The following is a 24372-nucleotide window of genomic DNA, read 5'->3' as shown; positions in this document are numbered from 1 at the left end:
AGCTTGTGGACTCTATAACTTTCAAAAAGACCAAATTATATACACCAATTTGTACTTATTTTTACCAAAGATATGTAGCCGTATAAATTTTGGCCAAAATTTATGAAGAAAAATTACTAATTTGCTAAGTTTTATAACAAAAACAAAGAAAAATTATTTTTATTTTTTATTTATTTTTACTAAATTTTCGTATTTTTTTCTGATTGATTAAATACCACCAAAAGAAAGCTCTATTTGTGTGAAAAAGGACAAAAATGTCATATAGGTACAGTGTTGCATGACTGAGTAATTGTCATTCAAAATATGAGAGCACCTAAAGCTAAAAATTGGTCTGGTTAAGTGCCCAGTGGTCAAATGGTTAATGACTGTGTGAGTGAATTTGAAGGAACAGCAAATGTACACTGTTATACAAGCTGTACACTAACTACTTTACATTGTAGCAAAGTGTCATTTCTTCAGTGTTGTCACATGAAAAGTTATAATAAAATAGTTACAAAAATGTGAGGGGTGTATTCACTTTTGTGAGATTATAATTAGTTATTATTAGTTAGTTATTTTTGATTTTCTAATTTTCAAATTTTCTAATTTCCTAATTTCCTAATTTACGAATACTGCGTCTAAACAAATGGAAAATAACTAATTCAATTTTTTCTGAAATTACGAATTTATTTGAACTAGCGACTTGCGATCATAGAGTGACTTTAGGTGCATAAACTTCTAAACATATAAACGCATGTAATTATGCACCAAAAGAAGCATTTTTTTAAGCTGGCTTTTTCTGCCAGCTCTAATTAGAAAGATCCAGTGTTTAGAGGATTTTTTCAATACACTTGTGTGCATGAGGCCCAATAGATGGCTAATACGTTACACAATACTCTACTACTGCCTGTAAGCATGAATGGGAACCCTTTCCTGCTCATCTGGCACCTGTCATCAAGCAGTTAATGTGTTCTGTACACCCAGTGCCCTGTGTCCTCTGTTGCTGTCAGGCACAGGCGGAGCCCTAGCAGGAGGAAGTCCAGCCCATTCTGTGTGTGTACAAAAGACAGATTTCAGCTGCACACAGCAGATATTCAGCAGGCATGTGGCTCTATGTGATTCTTGGTGTCGCTGTCATCCTCTTCATCCTCAAGTACTGGCTGGGGAGCCGAGGACCCAATCCCTTGGCTAAGGACACCAGGAGACCCCCAGGACCGGTGGTGTTTGATAAAGCTGCAAAGAGAAAGGTGATCAAGAATGGTAAGGACAACTAGGAAGGGGAATGGTTAAACCTGAATGAATCCTTTTATCTTTGTAATGTATTATTGAGCAGACCTTAACCATCAATTTGACCGGTTTTAGTACTATAACCCAGATAGTCCCCATTGGTTGTTGTCACTTAATAAAAGCATCAGCTGCAAATGAATGACTCTTCCTGTATTATGAATACGATTACACAGATTGGTGCAGTAGATGCTTTTCTATGGGAGTTGGGGTGTACAGAATAGTCTGGCACGTGTCCCAATCATGTGACGAGTGGGCAGAATTATAAAACTGGTGAACCTTCACCACATTCTTCTTCTTCAGTTAAATACTCAAAAGCAAACATTTATTATATTGCAGCTTACCGATTTTTCAGTTGTGGCGGCCGAATTTGTTTTCTTTAGGCTTTCTTTAATTTCCCTCTGGTGATCAGGTGTAGTAGTTAGAGGTGTGAGACCTCCGTTCAATCCTTTCATAACATGTTACACTCTAAATATAGGCGTAACATGTTACGAAAGGTGAACTTATCCTTTAAGCTGCAACATATTATATTTTTGCCTTTAATACCACTTTAAAATCAAGAAGGTGTTATGTAAAACTCATTAATGATTACTTCGCAGATCACCGATGAGTTATTTCCTATTCTCTTTTTTGTCCTTTGGAATTCTGCAAGGTAAATGGAGGCAATCACCGACGTTCACATAACCCAACCCAAGAATAGAAATGTAGTATATTCCAGCTCACGGAGGGTTATCTACGAAAGACAAATCCACTTTGCACTACAAGCGCACTTGGAAGTGCAGTCGCTGTAGATCTGAGGGGAAGCTCTGCTGATTTTATCATCCAATCACGTGCAAGCTAAAATGCTGTTTTTTATTTTCCTTGCATGCCCCCCTCGGATCTAAAGCGACTGCACTTCCAAGTGCACTTGTAGTGCAAAGTGGATTTGCCTTCCGTAAATAACCCCTACAGTTCTTAGATGTGATGACTTTATTAGACTCATTTTACAAAGATACAGAGAGTCGCACATTGTGAGAAAACAAGCATACCCGTGTGCCCGGCAGTGACAGGTGTTCGCGCACTGCCACCTGTACAAATGACAGGATGCAGCTGTGTGCTGGTAACCACACACCTGTGTGTTTACTTGTGCCAGGAACGGATGGGTACCACTGGGCGCAGACAGATTGCAGGGCCTCTCATCTGACCCGGTACACAAGTAAAAGCTTGGATGGGCAGTTACGATCGTACAGCCTGTCATTTAGTTGTATGCAAACACCTGTCGCTTCCGGTGGCAGAGATATGCTCATTTTTCACAGTGTACAGCTCTCTGCATCCATGTGAATGAGCCCCGCGCTTTTATTTTTTAGGCTGAGAAAATTTTAGCACACTCAAAATACCTGTTGATCTTGCTGAAAATGTGTCCTGTGTCATGAACTGAAAGACCAGCTGCACAGCGGGGGAGCTGATGCGCGTGGCCGGTGGCCGCAATGTCCACCGGCCACCTGCGATCGCTCCACAAAGAGCCAGAACGGGAATCTGTCAATGTAAACAAACAGATCCCCGTTCTGACAGTTCCTAGTGATTAGGAACAGCAATCTCTCTCTCTACTCCCATTCAATCCCTGCCCCCCACAGTTAGAAACACCTCCCAGGGAACACATTAAATCTCTTGATTACTCCCTAGTGTTAACCCCTTCCTTGCCAGTGTCATTTATACAGTAATACCTGGTGTAGAATGTCCCCTGTAATCAGTGCATTTTTATAGCACTGATTGCTGTAGAATTGTCAATGTCCGCTCTGCCCGCGCAATGTCGCAGTTCCTCTAAAAATCGCTGATCACCACGATTACTAGAAAAAAATAAGTTAATAATAAAAATGACATAAATATATCCCCTATTTTGTAGACACTATAACTTTTGCACAAACCAAGCAATATACGCTTATTGCAAATTAATTTTAATTTTTTTTCACCAAAAATATGTAGAAGAATACATATTGACCTAAACTGATGAAAAATGTGTTTTTGTTTTTTGGGTATTAAATAATTACCGTATATACTCGAGTATAGGCCGACCCGAGTATAAGCCGAGGCCCCCAATTTACCCCCAAAAAACTGGGAAACCTATTGACTCGTGTATAAGCCGAGGGTGAGATATGCCTGTCCATCCCTGTGTGTGTCCGTCCATCCCTGTGTGTCCGTCCATCCCTGTGTGTCCGTCCATCCCTGTGTGTGTGTCCATCCATCCCTGTGTGTGTGTCCATCCATCCATCCCTGTGTGTGTGTCCATCCATCCATCCCTGTGTGTGTGTGCGTCCATCCATCCATCCATCCTTGTGTGTGTGTGTGTGTGTGTGTGTGTGTGTCCATCCATCCATCCATCCATCCCTGTGTGTGTGTGTCCATCCATCCATCCATCCCTGTGTGTGTGTGTGTGTCCATCCATGTGTGTGTGTGTGTGTGTGTGTGTGTGTGTGTGTGTGTCCGTGCAGCCTTGTGTGTCCAGCCTACCTGTGTCCCGAGCCTCCGTCCGGTCCCGTCCCGAGCCTCCGTGTCGTCCCGTCCCGAGCCTCCGTGTCGTCCCGTCCCGAGCCTCCGTGTCGTCCCGTCCCGAGCCTCCGTGTCGTCCCATGCCAGGATCGCCGCTCTTCGTCGGCGCCCTGGCGGCCATTCCCCTGTTCAAAAGCCGCGCCTCCGCCTCCGCCTGTGATAGGCGGAACACTCAATTTCCCAGCAGTCAGTGTTCCGCCTATCACGGACATCGGCTCATAGGCGGAACACTCAATTTCCCAGCAGTCAGTGTTCCGCCTATCACGGACATCGGCTCATCCGAGGATGAGCCGATGTCCGTGATAGGCGGAACACTGACTGCTGGGAAATTGAGTGTTCCGCCTATCACAGGCGGAGGCGGAGGCGGAGGCGCGGCTTTTGAAAGGTAGAATGGCCGCTGTCTGTCTGCTCGACACGCTGTTCGGGCAGTCAGACAGCGGTGACTCGAGTATAAGCCGAGGGGGGCACTTTCAGCCTCAAAAAAGAGGCTGAAAATCTCGGCTTATACTCGAGTATATACGGTATAGCAAAAAGTAAAAAAATATATATATATTTTTTTTCAAAATGGACTGTCTTTCTTTGTTTAAAGCACAAAAAATAAAAACCACAGATGTAAGCAAATACCACCAAATGAAATCTCTATTTGTGGGAGAAAAAGGCAGTCAATTTTTTTTTGGGGTACAGCATCGCACGACCGCGCAATTGTCAGTTAAAGCGACACAGTGCTGTATCACAAACAATGGCCTGGTTATTAAAGAGGAAGTAAACCCTGATGAGTTTACTTCCTTTCATTCCCTGCAAAGGCAAAGCATAATGGACTACTATGCATCGCATACTAGCCCATTATGTGTCACTTACCTGACACAGGAGCCAGCGAAGTCACCGCTGTCCCCTGTAGTCCGCCGCATCCATCTTCTCGGTGAGTCTCGCAGCTCCGTCACTGTCATTCGGCGAAGCCGCGTTGACGTCACTCCCGCACATGCGCACAGGAGCCGAGACGTGCGGCATCGCACGGCATCTTCCTTATCGAGGATGCCACGCTCAGTGCGCCTGCGCGCCGCTGTCTAGGGCGCATGCGCCGTAGACAGCGGTGCCCGTCTTTGGGCAAATATCTCCTAAACCATAGGGGTTTACAACCACTTTAAAGAGGAAGTAAAGGCACTGACATTTTTTTTTTTTTAAATGCTACCTGCAAGGCAAAGGCATGCATACTAGCTCATTATGAATAACTTACCTGAGAACAAAGCCCCCAAAGCGGTCCTCCTTCTTCATCTTCACCGCTGGCATGTATCCTGGAGTGACTTCCGGGTCTCGCTGCTCCGACGGCATGCGCCGTAGACAGAGGTGCTTGTCTTTTTGTAAATATCTCTGTTTAGGAGATATTTCTTGGACCTACAGGTAAGCCTTAATCTAGATTTACCTGTAGGTCAAAATGGTTTGTAAGGGTTTACAACCACTTTAAGGGGGAAACTCTTGCAGGGCTGAAGTGGTTAAGATGTAAAAATGTCAAATTATCATTTATTTAAAAATAAATGATTTTATGTGTATGCACTCACTGCACTGTGCGGGGCGCTGGACTAATGGGCGTCTATTAGGTCTGTCAATTTTTGACAAGCATGTTATTGGAGGCTGAGGCTCTAATTGGATTGTTTTAAGTTGTCCTCAGGCGCAGTGCTCCTTCCCACTTTTGATTTTAGCAAATCAATATTCGTTATTGCGTCGTTTCTGGCTTCTCATCCTGTGGACCACGCAGACCTGGAGGGGTTTGTTTGCGCCCGCCCCCCCCCCCCCCCAAACATTTTTAGCACCAGCCACCACTGACTAGGAATAAGCTTAGGCATGTTCTTCCAAAGTCCAAACCCGTGTGAGATATCCGGCCGGGAACCTGTCAAATTTGACAGCCAATCGTGAACCCCTCACATCCGTGTGGCTGCGGGGTGAGGATTGTTTCCACCGCCTATGATTGGCTTCCCAACAGGACAGCTCAACAGTGACCACCATAGCTTCCTCCATGGATACAGTGAAAGTGATTGTAGCCACACAGGAAGTGTTATGTGCAGGACTACCACGTAAAAATCGAGGAAAATTAACCTAAAAAAGAACTAATGCAGGAACCTCATCTAAGGACTGGTAAACTGCAATATATTCTGTTTCTCCCTTTTTGAGCTTAGATACACTGGTCTGTATCAAAAATAGCAATCATTTCTGAGAAATTGACAGAACTGCATGAACCATAAGAGGTATGTTGGGACTGTGCTGGGCAAAGAGCCTTGTTCCTCATCATGCCAGTTCACGCAGTTGTGTGCGCTAAAAAGTACCACTTGCTGTACTTTTTCAGCACTCCATGGTTCAACACAATCCACCGTATAACACCAAGCTGGGGCCAACAGAACTTTATAAAATGTCATTTTGTGACATTACAATAAATTTGTATAAAAAAAAAAAAAAGTAAGTAAACAATTTAATATACTAGGATTGGCACTGTACAAACTTGGCGCACACCAGCAATCTGTGCGTTCAGCCATGTAACTAAGCCCTCAATCCCATATGAAATATGACTGCATCAGTAAAAAAATAACTGAAGATGCTCACAGATGATGGGGAATTAGTTTTGCCAAACTGGCCCTTTACAGTCAGATTGGGGAGTGTGTGAATGTTAGTAGGCCCCTCATTTAAGCTTTTCAACTTTTTCCATCCAAAGGATGCCCATATGCCAAAGGTCGCAGTCTTCTGGCAGCTGCCCTTCTGCATAGTTACCCTAGGGGGCTGCTCACTTCTTTGGCATGACCACCATTTAGGGAGCATTTTTCTTAACAAATGCAAAGCATTCTGATTGAACAAGGTTGAGAGGAGGGGAGGTGACATTATAATTGGACTGCCAATCAGGATCAGAGAACGCTTTGTGGTTAGTATCCAGAAGAGAAGCCGCTCAGCACAACATCTGGAAGACTGCTGCCATCACCATAGTAGCTCGGGATACTACACCATTTTACAGATTCCAAAATCAAGTTTCTAGCATTAAATATGCATACTAACATTGTGCCAAGATGCCTCAATGTAAGTATGCAAAATATATCCTAGCAGATCTTAGTTTTGCAAGAAAATGAAAGGTCTATGCTTCACTAGCTCACACTCCCCATATACTGTACAAACATTTCTACCCCAAAGGAACCCCCTAAAACAGTGGTCTCCAAACTGCAGCCCTTAGCTTGCTTTTATCCAGCCCTTGGGGGCACTAGTTCATCTAGTGAAACAAACAATGGGGTATAATTACCCCCACTGACACCAATGATGGGAAGGGGGAGCAAGATTCATCTCACTGACACCAACGATGGGACACAGTTCCTCCCAATGACACCAACAATGGGGCCCAATGACATCAACTATGGGGCAACTCCTCCCGCTTACACCATTAAAGGGGCACAATTACTCTCACTGAAACAAACAATGGAGCATATTTTTTCCCACTGACGCCAGGACCTATTCTGCTACCACTGGCCATAGTCTGGTCCCTTAAAGTCTGAAGCACAGTAAATTGCCCCTTTTGTTTAGAAAGTTTGGAGATCCCTGTCTTAAAATAACTTTCAGATCTCAGGAAGCCGTTACTAAAATTGGAGGTCATTGGCAAAAATTTCTCTTACTATTTGTGGTTAGTAGGAAGAATGTAGCCCTTACAGAGGTGTAACCACTTATAGTGCCACTCAAGGTGCCCTGCTGGTAAAGAATCTGGTGTCACGCACAGCAATGTAAGGGTGCAGGCTGTCTTGTGCTTGATCCAGAAAGCATGAGGGGATGAGAGACACCACACACCACTAGCTCAACAGGTGGAGAGGAATGTGAAGATCATTGATGTCCTCCAGCTGGTTGTCACAATCAGGGGTCAGGCTCGAAGACCAATTGCTCTAGCAGTTGTAGGACTACCACTTACCAGCAAGATAGGTACATGGATTTTGCTGCGTGTTAGTACCAGGTCGCGGTCCTCAGGATCGCCCCACCAGGAGGTGAGAAAGCCAGAGTTCAGTAGCGGATGAGCAGGTAAGGATCAAACAGAAGCATGGTCAGTAAACAAGGCAAAAGGTCGGTAATGGGTAGTTGTAGGTTGGGATCAGGCAGAAGTGTAGTCGAGGAACAAGCCAAGGTTCGATAATGAGCAGTAGCAAATATGAACGGCAGCAGGGAAGACAGGCACGAGATACAGGCTGGAGATAGCACAATATTCTGGCAAGGAGGAAGTGCAGAGACATGGCTTATATCAGGAAGTTCGTGGGAGGTGCAAAGAATTCAAGGGTCAGCTGAAATCAAGGTACAAGGCAGGGTTGTCTAAAGGATCTGACAAGGCACTGCCCAGCATCTCAGATAGCTCAGTGAGAAGATTTATTGCCAGACGCAGCTGAGGTCCCAGGTTCAAGTCCAGGTTCCGACACTGGCTCTCTACCAAGTGGCCTTGGTCCTAGAACCATGCAGGCACCATCAAAATAGAAGTTGGTCAGCCACAGCCCAAAGAACCCCTAGCAACCTCTGGAGGCACTCCTGTTTGAGAACGGCTTCTAAACCTAAAAACAACATTTGCAGACAAAATTAAAAGTACAGGAGGACATCCTTGTTATATTTGGGCTCATCAGTTTTGCAAGAATCCCATGTAAAGACCAAGATGTCATGCTTAGCTAGGTGAGCATGTTGGAAGCCGGGGTATAGGTTCTGCATTTCTTTTTTCCCCTTGTTTTTTTTTTTATTTGTGTCATATTCTCGGTTTGTATTTTTACATCTGAGTGGTGGGGGCTTGGAATAGGACGCACATCTATTGTCACTTTTTGTCAATTTGTCCTTCCCATATGCAAATTTTTGGGAGTTTCATATTTTTTTTGTTTTCCTTATTGCAGTTTTCTCTACTGAAAAAGTCCCAGAGAAGCTGGATGCCATTGTTATCGGAAGTGGAATTGGAGGACAAGGAGTGGCTGCTTTACTTTCCAGGGCTGGAAAACGGGTACTGGTCTTGGAACAGCTAGGAAAACTAGGCGGGTGCTGCCATACCTTCAATGAGAAAGGCTATGAGTTTGATGTGGGTGAGTGTGAGGATGGGGTTGTCTGGTTTAGCAGCCACATGGAGCCATAAACCTGCTTGACTCTACATGCAAATGTATTTATTTGGATACAGAATATAGAGGATGCTGCTGAGAGGAATGGTAATTGGTTTACTAACTGGCTTATTAGATCTCTCCAGACAGTGGCTGCTACAGTCTGCAGAAGGCCCTGGGATCATTGCTCAGTCCTGCTGTAAATGACTTTAAGTGTTTTAAGTCAAAATTCTTGGTCACTGCTAGCCCCTCTATTAGAGCCTGGCATACCACACTATGTAAGTCATTTCTAAAAACCAGCATTGTAAATACCTATTTAGAGCTGTCTTCAGGTCGGTCACATGACTCGTGGTCACTTTACAGCTCCGATACATGGCTTTTGAGGGAGGGGCCGAGATCTCCCTCTGATGTCAGACTGGGAGATCATGTGGCCTCCCGCAGAAGCCATGTCTCTGAGCTGTAAAGCGGCAGGGGGGGTGGGGTCAGAGACACAGAGATGGAGCCGACAGGCAAGGAGGAGGGGATAAGGGGAGAGAGAGAGGAGAGCTGCATATGATGGAAGGACACACTCTGACCATAGTGGTCAGTACAGATAGGGGATACAGGAAGTGGCAGGATCAGGCAAGTTTTTTTACAGTTTAGAGGGGGGCAGGTTGCACAGCACAAGCACTGTGCTGTTTAACCTGCTTTAAAGGGACCAGGATCTTTTTTTTTTTTTTTTCTGGGGGGGTTAACACTATCATGATCTCTGTTTTTATATGCTACCTAAATTTTAGCAGAACGTATAAAGAATTAATGATTTGCTTGTGTTATTATGTAAACCAGGGGTAGGCAACCTGGGGCCCTCCAGCTGTTGTGGAACTACATTTCCCATGAGGCATTGCAGGGCTGGCAGTTACAATTACTCCCAGAGGCATGATGGGATTTGTAGTTCTGTAACAGCTGGAGGGCCGGGATTGCCTATCCCTGATGTAAACTGTATAGGCCAAGGGATAATAATGAGTGTGCTGTCACCAAAATCTTTAAGCATCCTCAAATCTCAAAAGAATCAGTTCACTATTCAGACAAAGGCCAGAAATGTAAGCTCTAATGTACAGTATGCTTGGTGACCATGTAGTAAATGGGCACTTTTTAGAACTTTTGATGTTCTAGGTAAAAGTTTTGACATGTGTTTGACACCGTTTTTCTATCCCTCAGGAATACACTACATTGGTCAGCTCAATGATCGCTCACCATTTCGGATATTAGTGGATCAGCTGACAGATGGGCAGCTGCAGTGGTCACTAATGGACGACCCATTCGACGTGTTACTGATTGGGGATGTAACAAATGGCCGTCGCTATAATATGCGTCCTGGCATGCAGACATATGCTGATGAGCTGAAGAAAGCTTTTCCAGGAGAGGAAAAAGCCATTGAAAATTTTTTGAAGCTCGTCAGAGTAAGTGCCCTAAGATCCAATTGGTTTTCAGTGTTCCTGCTAATGTTCCATGAATATACACACACATACATTATATATGACCCAGGATTTCTGTTAGTGCTTAGTCATGGAAGGTTGTAGGTGACAGAGCAGGTCTAACATAGCTAGAAGTATGCAGAGCTTTATGCCCATAGCTCTTTAAGGATATGTAAATCAACATTCTCTTCACAAGGGGCATCATGCTAAGAAAGGTAAATCTATAAAATGTAGATGGTGTGATATTCATCGTTTGGCTCAAAGTGCAGTGTTTTCCAGTGGGTTCAAACCAGCCAGGAAATACTGCTTCAGAGCTTGTTGGTCCACTTTAATTTATAGGAAAAGTTAAAAATAACTTCAGCATTACTCTTGCAGGGGCTTCCAACACCACTTCAATACACAAAAGTATATCATTATTAACCTTCCTTGCTTCTCCTTGGAGTACCACTGCTCAGGCATCAAGCTTAGGCCTTTATCTGGCCCCCCAGACCACCCTACAGCATTGATGTGCTCGTGTACAACACTTTTTACCTCTCTTGCTCTTTTTATTGCAATTCCCTGCTGCTCTGGCCCACATCCTGACCTCTGTGCTGGGGACCTACTGTCTTTTTTGGGTGAATCCCCGCTAAGTCCTTGACTATAACAGCTGTGCACACTCAACTTCCTGTTCTCTTTTAAGACATGGACACAGGGTTAGTGTCTTCCTCCAAAAGCTCCTTGAAGTCTCTGAACTCCAGAACTCAAATCTGGGAGTTACAAAACCCATAGACAAATGAAAATCCAATTTTTTTTTCACTTAGAAGAGGTAATCTGGAGCCCCTCAATTTGCATCCGAGAGAACCCAGTGTGCCAATTACCTCTTCCAACACCACGGCAGGACTTCTTCCATCACCACAGCAGGGCCTAGCACTGTCATAACCAGTTCATCTGACCTGTCTTTTAGTCTTATCTTATCTCAGTACTTTTAATGAGAATTGCTGTTAATGCTTAGCTATAACTTTCTGTAGAGAATAACTGGGGAATAAAAATGTGAATGTGGCTGTTCTGGAGAAATACAAACACGCCATAATGATGATTGCTGCTAAATGAGGTCCATACCTACTAGATGACTGTGCTGAACTTCCCACAGGATATGTGAAAACGTCCTGCTATTCACTTTTATCAACACTTTCTAGATAAAGTTTGGTGGTAAAAATCCACATACTGAGTGCCGCCCCATGACAGAGAAAATGGACTAATCTATGGTTGTGGTTTGTAGTTCATGAAAAAAACACTGTGTGCAAAAGATACAGTATGTGTTTATTGGCCAAATGGAAACAGGTCCTACCAAGAACTGTCCCATAAAATGGGGACCCAAGGGCAAATGTATATAATGTACCCAAATTTACACTGTATGTTTCAAGAATCACAAAAAAGAAATACATTGATAATCTCAGATGTCATTAAATGTTCAATGCCCCTTAGTTTATATGCGGAAATGTAAAATACTATTAATGTTACATAGGAACAGTAGGAGTATGGATACGATCTTGCTGAATTTGAGACCTCCATCTTACCTTAGACTGAGTTTGGCTGCTCCCATGATTAGGCCTAGGTTCCTGTTGGGCCTTCTTGGCCCTGCCACTCTGGGAAATTAAAGCATTTTTGTACTAAAGGGCAGCATTGATGGGAACTCTTATTAGTTGGTGTAACTTGTCAGAGGCTATACCCAGGGCTTTTTTTCTCAAAAAATAGGTGCAGGAACTAAAGCATGATCCCTCAAAACACCCACATACACCCTCCAAACCGCATCAAATAGTCAATGTGGACAAATTTCACTAATGCCCTGTACACACACGGTTGGACTTTCCGATGGAAAATGTGCGATGGGATCTTGTTGTCGGAAAATCCGATCGTGTGTGGGCTCCATCAGACTTTTTCTGTCAGAATTTTCCGACACACAAAGTTTGAGAGCAGGATCTAACATTTTCCGACAACAAAATCCTATCATTTAAATTCCGATTGTGTGTAGACAATTCTGATGGACAAAGTGCCACGCATGCTCAGAATAAATTACAAGACAAAAGCTATTAGCTACTGGCCCGTTTATAGTCCCGTTGTACGTGTTCTAAGTTACCGCGCTCTGAATGATTGATTTTCCGACAACTTTGTGCAACCGTGTGTATGCAACACAAGTTTCGGCCAAAATCCGTTGGAAAAAATCCAACGGATTTTGTGGTTGGAAAAAATCCAACGGATTTTGTGGTTGGAAAAAATCCAACGGATTTTGTGGTTGGAATGTCCAACCGTGTGTACAGGGAATAAGAGTGGGAGGGTCTTGAAGGGCCATTAAATACCAGGAGTGCATTACGAGTGCAGAGTTCAGGGGTGTGCCAAGTACATAGTGCAGAGTTCAGGGGTGTGCTATGTATATAGCACACCCCTGAACTCTGCACTATGTACGTAGCGCACCCCTGAACTCAGTACATAGCACAGCCCTGAACTCTGCACTATGTATAAAGTTCAGGGGTGCACTAAGTATATAGTGCAGAATTCAGGGGTGCTCTATGTACATAGTGCAGAGTTCAGGGTTGCGCTACATACATAATGCAGAGTTCAGGGGTGCGCTGCGTACATAGTGCAGAGTTCAGCCTTCTTACCCAGCTGCATCCCCCATCCACATTACTCTTTCACCCCTCTTCAGGTCTAAACCTCCACATACAACCCCCCCCCCCCCCTCCACTTTTCACATCTTCTTCCCCCCCTCCTTAAAAGCTCCACCATCTCGTACATGTTTTACATTTGTTGCTGTATTAAACTGAAGCACCCAGTCGGCTCTAGTACCTCCTTGCCCACTGTAGATGGTCTGCCTATCTCACTTGCAGGAAGACCCTCCAGTAGGGGTGTCGGCATCCGCACTTAACCCTGGGTACCTGCATCTCCTTTGTCCCCATCCTGCACTCAGAGGGAGCCGCCCAGGAGATCAGATCTGTGGGAGCCATTGGGAGACAAGCTGTCACTTGTAAACACAGAAGCCAGACTTATGTGTTTACTAGTGATAGTGGTGAACAGGGAGCAGAGGGCCTGAGCCAGAGGTGGTGGAACTGAGTTCCAGCTGAAAATAAAGCCCTGGCTATACCAATAGTAAGTTTTATAAAATTACATCAGCTCAATTCTAAAAATATGTGACTATGCAACTGATAGTTTGTGTGTCTGACATGCTGTAGGATTACAAAACCAGTACCATGTTTGCTTGAATACTAAAGAGTCTATTCCTTACAGTAATTGCAGAAATCAAAATTTTGTGATTTATTTTGCTTTCACTGCTGAATAATTTTACAGTCCTATGTGGGTAACCATGTATGATGGAATATTAATGACGTTTTCTCATTGCAGAAAGTCGCTCAGCGCGTTAGTGACATGGGTATCCTGAAGTACTTGCCTTTGCCGATTTCCCGTTTCTTGTGCAGAACAGGTCTGGTGAAGTTGTTCTCCCCATTTTTCCGATACTCTACTCGCAGTGTAACTGATGTTGTCAGCGAGTTCACCAAAAATAAGGAGCTGCAAGCTGTGTTTAGCTACATCTTTGGCACCTATGGTACGTCTGCAACAAAAAACTGGAGCAGTCAACATTAGGGAGGCATTGTATTTAAGTCCTAAATAATTCCATTGACAGTGATGTATTACTGATAATGCTACTTGTGGGCTAGTGTCCAAGGCAGCAGGGAAAGAGGGGCAGCACCAACAGACCAATGTACAATTTTTTAAATCTTTTTCTATTTTTTCTTTCCCTTTTATTTTTGTCCATCTTTGGACATGTGTTTGGTGGCTTCAAAGGATGCTTAGGCGAGTCAGAAGTCTCTTTATAGTTCAGATAGCATTAAACAATTTTTTTTCCTGACACAAAGCATGACAGCATATACGAATGGGATAGGCTCCACCTCTCGCCCAATCAAGACTGGTTATACTATATTTAAATAAGTCGCCTCCCCCTAGGTGGCATTCTCTATTTTTTTTTTCCCTCAAACGGTTATAACTGTGAATTAATGAAGATTTTTATTTTTGCTCTCATCTGCCGGATTCATCTGGCCAGCTGCACAGGTTCGGTCTCTTTCCCGTGATGAAGCCCCTCTGTTTGGTTGTAAAGCTTCCATAAGTGGGAGGACCCCCCCCCCCCCAGGTCCAGATACTGGGGGGGCTGGGATACTGGTCTCTGGATGCAAGTAACACAGTTCTGTCTTGTGGTTAGTTGTGACTGATTCAGTCTCTCCTCTTTGGGGAGTTGTGGCCCCACACCCAAACCTTTTATTGTTAGTTTGGCTTTGGATATGTTGGTTTCCCTTGCAAAGATGCTGGAAGTAGAGCTGCAACTAACGATTAATTTGTCTGTCGACTAATCTATCGATTATTTTTTCGATTAGTCAACGACTATCCGATTATTTTTTTTATTTTAATTTTTTAATGAATCTAGTGTTTTTTTTTTTGATTAGCTAATTAATCCTTTGGATAACCTTGAGAGTATTGTATTGCAGAGTATTGTATTGCAGAGTATTGTATTGCAGAGTATTGTATTGTATTGCAGAGTATTGGCGGGCAGAGTATTGTACTGTATTGGCTGGCAGAGTATTGTACTGTATTGGCTGGCAGAGTATTGTACTGCAGCAGAGTAATGTACTGCAGCAGAGTAATGTACTGCAGCAGCGTATTGTATTGCAGCAGAGTATTGTATTGCAGTGTATTGTATTGCAGAGTATTGTATTGCATTGGGTGGCAGAGTATTGTACTGTATTGTACTGCAGCAGAGTATTGTACTGCAGCAGAGTATTGTACTGCAGCAGAGTATTGTATTGCAGAGTATTGTATTGCATTGGCTGGCAGAGTATTGTACTGCAGCAGAGTATTGTACTGCAGCAGAGTATTGTACTGCATTGGCTGGCAGAGTATTGTATTGCAGAGTATTTTATTGCATTGGCTGGCAGAGTATTGTATTGCAGAGTATTTTATTGCATTGGCTGGCAGAGTATTGTATTGCAGAGTATTTTATTGCATTGGCTGGCAGAGTATTGTATTGCATTGGCTGGCAGAGTATCGGGCTGGCAGAGTATTGGCAGGGTATGGAGGGATGGCTGCTTCCATCCGACCTCTCCCCTCCACTGCACAGATCAGTACAGAGAGGGGAGAGAGAAACCGGCGTCATGTTATGACGCCGGTTTGTTTACAAGTGATCGCTCCGTCGGAGCGATCACATTGTAAACGCCTGGGTGTAGAAAGATGGCCGCCGCTTCGGAGCTAGGCCGAAGCCGCAGCCTCTCCTAAGGCGGAGACCACGGAGCGCTCCGTGGATCGCAGCATGTGCGCTCGGATCACGGATCGGTGACGATCCGTTGCACCCCTAGGGACGGCGGCACGGAGGGGGAGAAGAGAGGGGGACGGCGGCACGGAGGGGGAGAAGAGAGGTGGGACAGCGGCACGGAGGGCAGCGGTAGATACTAAGCACTGCCACCACTGTGACGCATCGACACCCTGCACCCACGTCAACGTATTTTCTTAGTCAACGTAGTCGATTACATCGACGCGTCGTGGCAGCTCTAGCTGGAAGTTTTGTTTTTTTGTGGGGCTGCCCCTTCCAAGATGGCTCCTTGTCTGTTTCCTGTGGCTTGATGCAGCTTTCAGTCAGCAGGGAGCAATGAGATGATATTGGGGTAACTTCTGGCCCACTGTAGCAGTGGCCAGGAGCTCTGGGAATGGATTGGTGTCCACCTGTCAGATATGGAGCCTCTCCCATCCCCCCCCCCCTTAGCCCTTGTGCACACGGTCGGAGAATCCGTCGGAATGTGTCCTATCGGACCGTGTTGTCGGATAATCCGACTGTGTGTGATATGCATCGGACTGATTCCGTCGGAATATCCGTTGGACCCAATTTTCCAACTTGTTGGAAATATTTTCCGACCAACTGGGCCGATAGGACATACTCCGATCATGTGTAGAGAATTTTGATCGGACCAAGTGCCACGCATGCTCAGATCAAATTCCTACATCAAAGCTATTGGCTACTAGCCTGAACGTAGTCCCATCGTAACGAAATTACGTCATCACGTTCTGAATGATCAGATTTTTCGACAACTTAGTCCGACCGTGTGTATGCAACAGTTTCGGACAAGATCCGACAGGCAAAATCCGACGGACAAAATCAGACGGATTTGGTTGTCAAAATCTCCGACCGTGTGTACAGGGGCTTGGAGCCAGTCAAGGAAGGGTGTTGCACAGAACAGGTAATCTCTCCATGGGTTGTCGTGGTGTGTCTGAATCATTATGCTGTTAATATATACGCTGCCAAAGTAGGTTAAACTGATGTGGATAGTTCTGTCTGTTTCATTTGCTTCACAGGTTTTGGATCACTGTATCAATGCTCTAATGCTTGGATTTGCTGTTTTTAACCTTTACAGGGCAGTTGCCTAGTGTAGGTGATCCTGCCAGGTATATTAACCCTTCATTGCGCAGCTTATGATGACAAAATGATGCTTCAGTATGGAGGTCACTGCTATGCATTGTGTTGCTGCTATACTTTGTAAGGTCTGCGTTTAGGTGTTTAATTTAGTGTTCAAGATGCTATGCCAAGTTGCATATCAGGTGGCAGTAAAACACAACGGCAGATGTGTTCACTCAAGTGAAAACTGACTGGGTGGACCTCTATTCGCTAAGGCTCAGGTACTAAGCCAATCAAACAGCTGAGTCTGTTTAAAGGGTACCTCCTGCATCCAAAAAAAAAACAGCAGGCCAAAGAGCATTCAACAGATTGGCCAGATGTGTCTTCATGCTAGCAGAGGATGCAAGATCCCCTCTGAAAAGCCCAACTCTTACTGCAGAGGCAGTTGGCCAAGCCAAGTAATCTTCAGACCAGCCAGAAGTGCCAATTTGCCAGTGGATGACACAATAGCCTTCACAGAGACATGAAAACAACAATATAGATTTGGAGATGAAGATTTATACTACCATGAAGGAGTATGGTATGGCCTGTGCTGGAGTTCACTTCAGTAGCTAAGGCTATTTGGTTCTCAGCAGACAAGTTGAGGGCAAACTTGGCCAGTAATACGCCTCTGTGGTGTTTGGTCCAGTGAGGCAGTGCAACCACTATGAATGCAGCAGGCTGTTCCTCCTACTATTCTGTGGGATTAGTAAAGCCCTATGACTTAACCCACTGATGGTATATACCTCTTCTAAATTGATTGGAATATGATTTAAGATGGAATTAGTGATGTCTAGATCAGGAACTAATCCCTTAGGCTAGTCGCCTAGGCCCAGAACAAAGAGTTGGTGACAGGGCCTGAGAAGAGTTATGCCGCGTACACACGGTCGAACTGTTTGACGTACTTAGTCCCTTGAAACACATTTCAGCGGACAATCCGCTCGTGTGTGGGCTTCAGCGGACTTTTTCAGCGTGCAGTCCGGAGTACTAAGAATTTCGGTTTTTCCAAAAATCTGTCCGTCGTACTTTGGTTTCAGCGGACAATACGGTCGTCAGTATGCTAGTTCGACGGACTAAGAATGGCGCATGCCCAGAAAGGATTTACACGGCGGAAGGGTGCTTTGCTGTGTCTTGGACTTCCTATTTCTAGTCCCGTCGTACGTGCTGTACACGTCATCGCGCAAGCTTTCGACGGACTGTTTGTGTATCCGTGTGTGGTCAAGTCCGTTCAGTGGAAACTACGACGGATTGTCCGTCGGATTGTATGACGGACTAAGTACGCCATACAATCCGCTCGTATGTACGCGGCATTAGAGAAAAGATTGGAAGATCCATGATCGTCTTTAATCGCCCAAGCTCAAGTCTGATCCTCTCGAGAAGAAGCAAAGTTCCTTTTCACTCAAATGTGCCCAGTAGGTGTTATATTGCAGAAATTGAATGCAAATGTGGGCAGGAGACTCGTGATCAGTGGAGCCTGTGCAGCACTTGTCTTTGTGTTGTGATCTGTCTACAACAAAACCTTGGGACAACAACGGAAGATTCAAGGAGTGCTGGCGAGTTGCACTTTGTGCAGTAAGGAAGTCAATAGAATTTCTTCCCACTCTTTCAACTCCTCTAATTCCCACTATGGTTCCTTAGAGCAATCAAGGCTTTAAGCAAATGTTACCAAATCTTGTCCAACGGAAACAATCGGTCCATTGTTAGTCGGAAAGGAGATTCAGGCAAGATGTGTAACAAAGTATCAAGATCCAAAACGTCATATGTAATCATTGAGAACAAATCACTCAAAACTATTGGATAAAACCACTACAGTTCTCTAGATCTAGCTGATGTGTACATGCGCACTTTGCTACACCCAGGTTTCTGAGAATTTCACTGCGGGTGCGTTTAGCAACCATTGACCTTTACACATTTTCCAAAACATTGCTTCCAGTAGTGGGCGTCTTGAAGCAAAGACTTCAGGTTCCTCATGTGGACAACAGATGCGGGTGGCCCAACATCCTCCAAGTCTTGGCAAACCCTGATTCAGAGGGAAGGCCAATTAATCTCATTATAATAATTACATTTTAGACGTTCAGGAGAATACTGTAGAGTTCCCTCCACATAAGTCCTAATACTGTCACCCTTCGTGTGGGCAAGTCCTAGCTCTATCCCATCTGTTTGTATCCCATGGTCTCAAATGGTCAAGAAGATTAAGAACATCATAAACTGGCTTTCTAAGGTAATGAAAGATTTTGCTTCCTATTCCACGGAAGATTACCTCACATATGAGACTAGTCCCGTTGATGGTGGCTAAGGATAGTTAATCTTATCAACTTTCATAAACTTCCAGACGTAACAATCATTCTATCAAGTCTATTCACCTTGGTGACCTCCTAGCTCAAGTCAATGACATAGGCCAGTGGAGGACGAAGTGTCTAACCGCAGGGGTACAGTGATTCCCAAGTGGGGAAGTCGTTTGGGCAACACAGCCTAGGAGGCCTCAGGTATGCTCCAAACAGACGGCTATAGGTAATCTCCGATCATCATGGCAAGAGGCATCTCCTATTCAGGTTTGCCAATGTTAACCACTTCAATACAGGGCACTTAAACACCTTCCTGCCCAGACCAATTTTGAGCTTTCAGCGCTGTCGCACTTTGAATGACAATTGCGCGGTCATGCTACACTGCACCCAAATGAAATTTTTATCATTTTTTTCCCACAAATAGAGCTTTCTTTTGGTGGTATTTGATCACCTCTACGGTTTTTATTATTTTTTGCGCTACAAATAAAAAAAATACTGAAAATTTTGAAAAAAAAAATGTTTTTTTTTGTTTCAGTTTCAAAACTTTGTAAATAGGTACGTTTTCTCCTTCACTGATGGGCACTGATAAGGTGGCACTGATGGGCACCAATGTGGCACCAATGAAGTGGCACTGGTAGGCGGCACTGATGGGCGACACGGATGGGCGACACGGACGGACACTGATAGGTGGCACAAATTGGCATTGATAGCTGGCACAGATGGGCGGCACGGATGGGCATGGATAGGCGGCACAGGTGGGCATGGATAGGCGGCACAGGTGGGCATGAATAGGCGGCACAGGTGGGCATAGATAGGCGGCACAGGTGGGCATGGATAGGCGGCACAGGTGGGCACTCATAGGCGGCACAGGTGGGCACTCAGGCGGCACAGGTGGGCACTCAGGCGGCACAGGTGGGCACTCATAGGCGGCACAGGTGGGCACTCATAGGCGGCATCGGTGTTATAGTAATGGATGCCAATCAGTGCCAAACAATAATGCATGCCAATCAGTGATGCCCATTGTGGCCACTGATTGGCATCCATTATGGGCACTGATTGGCACCCATTGTGCTGACTGGCACCCTGGTGGTCTAGGGAGGATTATGGATTTTTATTACCTTTTCCCTGGTGGTCTAGTGGTGTCCCTGGTGGTCCAGTGTGGGCATCCTCGGGGGGGCTGTGCTGATAATCGATCAGCACAGACCCCCCCTGTCAGAGGAGCAGCCGATCGGCTCTCCTCTACTCGCGTCTGACAGACGCGAGTGAGGGAAAGCCGATCACCGGCTCTTCCCATTTACACTGTGATCAGCCGTGATTGGACACGGCTGATCACATGGTAAAGAGTCTCCGTCGGAGACTCTTTACCGAGATCGTAGTTGCCGGGTGTCAGACTGACACCCCGCAACAACGATCGCCGCGATGCGCGCCCCCGGGGGCGCGCAGCGGCTCATAATCCTAATCACGTCATATGACGTCCGGTTAGGATTATGAAACCACTTTGCCGCCGTCAATTTGTAATAGGGCGGGCGGCAAGTGGTTAAAACCTGTCTAATCTCATCACACTGTGTTCTGGTGTCTCAGAACTTCCTATCAGATATGGTAAAATACAAAAAAAAAAAAAATAGAATAGGAAGAATGTTCCCCTTAAAAGGGTGATCAGAATGCCACCCTTAGAGACAGCTAAAATTATATTTTGTGTCATGCTGCTGGCTTTGTGACGTGATGCTGAACCTTGAACTCTGTAGGTACCATCAAAAGTTAGTTCATCAGCCACAGCTGAAGGAACCCCTAGCAACCTCTGGAGGAACTCCAGGGGTCCACGGAACCCTGGTTGAGAATGGCTGCTCTATACCAACAAGCAGTTCAATGAATCTCAACCTGGCAGTAAACTCAATGGTCAGGAATGGAAGTCATTCCTGCAAGAGTAGCTTCCCAGAAGTGGAAGCACTGGATCTACTAACATCCAGCTGCGTCAGCAGGTTAGCCTGTATAGCCGCCAGACTCATGATCTCTAAGCTCCTCATCGGGATCATAGTGCATGGTTGGGCAGGTTGAAAGAGGACACAAGTCTGTCTAGTTCAATCAGGATCCGTAGTCATACAGCTGGGATAAGGACAATGATCTGGTGGCCTTACAGGCCATGGTGTCCTCAAAGTACAGTCTTTGGCCCAAGTTCCTCCTATTTTATTCTTCCTGAGATCTCAGACCTTGCACAGCAGAGCCAAGTGTATCCAAATTCAGCCACGTTACATCTAGCAACTGGGAGACCAAGTTAGAAAGGCTCATTGCGGGATCTCGCCTTCATTATTTGAAACCTTGTGGAAGCTGGGGGGAACCTGCGGCAAACTCCAGGTATACTAGAACATTGAAAATATTGCAGAATTTCAGGATGAATCCTCTGCTCCCAAATGCAACTAGGGTCATTCTTCTGAACGAGACTACCTCAATAGGTTCAGTGACACCAAAGTAGTATTTCTTAAGATTTCATGTCTTTGAGAACTCTTTCAGAGATCCAAGCATCAAGCCATAAACTACTTTTATTGCTACCATGATCAAACAAAATGGCTCTGGTTTCTTCTTCACCAGCACCAGACAAAGGTCTGCATCTTTGCTTCTGGGTCAAGACATCACCCTTCCAGCATGTCCAAACTAAGATGTCAAGCATCACCACAAGCTGGAGTAATGGACTCTATGTGGAAGAAATACATGGAAGTAGTCCTTCTCTAGAAGGTCAGACAGTGGCCTCTTCAGGTCTGGCAGTATCCGAAGAAGACTTACACTGTCTGCTAAGACAATAGTATTATCTCGGGTCAGAGTAGCCCAAAGGGCTTCTAGAAGGAAGATAAATTCATCAATCTAGTGCAGAGCTCACTTTATCAGATGGATGTGCTCATGGGCAAAATTCAGAGGTCCAGAATTTTATAGGATACCAACCAGGTTCATATACTAAAAAGCCTTTTTTTTTTTTTGCCTATTGCAAAGTCAATCAGGCAACATTGGAAGCAGAGGAATCAACTTCAGTTCTAAACTGATTTGTTGATTCAAACGCTTCAGCATGGCCCCCCTTATAGGTTTTGTGGGCGTGCTACATCCCATTCGTGTATGCTGTCATGCTTTGTGTCAGGAAAACGTTATACTTGCCTGAAGGTAATTTTCCTTTCCTGATGCAAAGCATGACGGCATACTGGTCCCTCCCTTGTGCGTTTCACATTTGAGTATAGTTACGAGAATGCCGCCTAGGGGGAGGCGACTTATTTAAATATAATATAACCAGTCATGATTGGGCGAGAGGCGGAGCCTATCCCATTCGTGTATGCTGTCATGCTTTGCATCAGGAAAGGAAAATTACCGTCAGGTAAGTATAAAACTTTCCGTTATTTGGTAGTTTGAACCACCCTGATGTAGCTCTCCATACAAAGCAGACGACGTGCTTTGTTTAATAGTACATTGTAGCAGTTCTTTTTACAAAAAAAAAATAATATATACATGACACAAGATGCACACAAATTATGCTAAATATTAGGCGTGAATTAACCACTTACCACAAATCGCCGTCATTGTACGTTGGTACTTTGACGCTAAATACCGTTGTTATGGCAAATAGCTGCCATAACTCCAGTATTTTCAACAATCGTGCGCGGCTAGTTTTCAGATAAAAGTGGTCTCCGTGGTCTCACTTTTATCGGAAATACACCGTGTTCCGGTCATCTCAGTGGCTTACCGGAGCTATCGGTAGCAGCGGAGACGATTGCGTCCTTCCTCCTGACAGGCATGGAGCTGAGTGAGGGAAAGATAGCCCCCCGCTCGGCTCCATAACATTGAATGGCGAAAGTCATTTGTCACTTCCGCCCAATGGTCTTAAAGGGGAATTTTTTTTTATTATTATTTGCAAAAAAAAAAATGTATTTTTATTTTTTATTGAATTTTAGTATAAATGTGAGATCTGCGATCTTTTTGACCCCAGATCTCACATTTAAGAGTTCCTATCATGCTTTTTTCTATTACAAGGGATGTTTACATTCCTTGTAATAGGAATAAAAGTGACCCAATTATTTTTTTCTTTTTTAAAAGGACAGTGAAAAAATTAAAAAAAAAGTAAAATAAATACAAAACAAAGCACTCCATCCCGCCAAGCTCACGCGCAGAAGCAAACGCATACGTAAGTCGCGCCCGCATATGAAAACTATGTTCAAACTACACATGTGAGGTATCGCAACTTTGCTGTTTTATTTTTTTCATTAAACAAAGTGTATTTTTTTTTCAAAAAAAATGCACTTTTACGACCGCTCTGCTAATACAGTGTGACAAAGTATTGTAACGACCGCCATTTTATTTCTAGGGTGTCTGGAAACAAAAATATTTATTATGTGTTTGGGGGTTCTAAGTAATTTTCTAGAAAAAAAAAGATTTTAACTTGTAAACAACAAGTGTCAAAAAGAGGCTCGGTCCTTAACAACAAAAGCGTATCACAAACGATTTCAGACAACAAAACGATAAAATAAAATAAACATATATAACAGTTCCAGAACCTCTGAATGGTCACAAGTTGGAAAGACTAAAAACACTTACTAAACTGTGGATCAACTTATGGATCAGCATATATATATAAATAAATAAAAAAATTCTGCCCTGAGCCTACTGTGCAGAATATCAACCATGGGCAATTGGGTGTTGTGGGACTGTGGTAATTGTATGAAATCTGGGACAGTCCCATAGAAAGCAGGACTGTTGGGAGATATGCAAGATGTGATTAGAACACATGCCCTTCCCATGGACCTTGACTGTTCTTCAGTACCTAAAGAAAAAAAAAACACACTACATTGTTCTTCAGTGCCTCAGAAAACACACACAGCATATCTGTATAGCCACATGAGTCATGTTCACCTATAAAGTACATCAGGGATTGACAAAAGGTGGAAATCTCTGATATGATAATTGTGCTGAAATCTCTGATATGATAATTGTGCTGAGAAGTTTGAAACACAATAAGCTTCATTTAGAACAAAAATGGAGGAAAGGACAAGTGGAGTGGTGTGTGTGTTTTTTTTTTTTCTTCGGGTCAGGTAGTGATTTTAATTTTAATCTGTATCATTAAACATCAGGAGGTTAAAGCTGAATACACAGATTAAATACATATAAGGGAGCGGTTTTACCCGCCAAAGGATTTCTGTTCATCCAGTCCTGAGATTTTTGCAGCTCTGCCTCACAGCCCTATCTGGTAGGGCAGGAGATTTAATTTTTCTCTCCTGAAGTTTCACTTTTACTTGCAGATGTTCAATGAATACAGAACTGCATTCATTTGTGTGTTTTATTTAACTGCCCAG

The 24372-nt window shown here is 44.3% G+C and overlaps 1 protein-coding gene across 1 annotated transcript in view; it reads left to right on the top strand.

Moving 5' to 3' along the window:
- Positions 1–1031: 1031 nt before the first annotated feature.
- Positions 1032–24372, top strand: part of RETSAT (retinol saturase) — a 65802-nt gene continuing 42461 nt past the window's right edge. Inside the window, exons 1-4 of the mRNA XM_077469701.1 lie at positions 1032–1239; positions 8670–8852; positions 10062–10303; positions 13694–13895. Of these exons, the coding sequence (XP_077325827.1) occupies positions 1083–1239; positions 8670–8852; positions 10062–10303; positions 13694–13895 (784 nt within the window). The 5' untranslated portion in view covers positions 1032–1082. The remainder of the gene's footprint in view (positions 1240–8669; positions 8853–10061; positions 10304–13693; positions 13896–24372) is intronic.

Source organism: Lithobates pipiens, unplaced genomic scaffold (assembly GCF_037356315.1).
Source record: "Lithobates pipiens isolate NorthernLeopardFrog02 unplaced genomic scaffold, aLitPip1_a1.2 Scaffold_8, whole genome shotgun sequence".
Taxonomy (NCBI): Eukaryota; Metazoa; Chordata; class Amphibia; order Anura; family Ranidae; genus Lithobates; species Lithobates pipiens.
The sequence above is the reverse complement of the archived record's forward strand: the minus strand, read 5'-3'. Positions and strand labels throughout refer to the sequence as shown.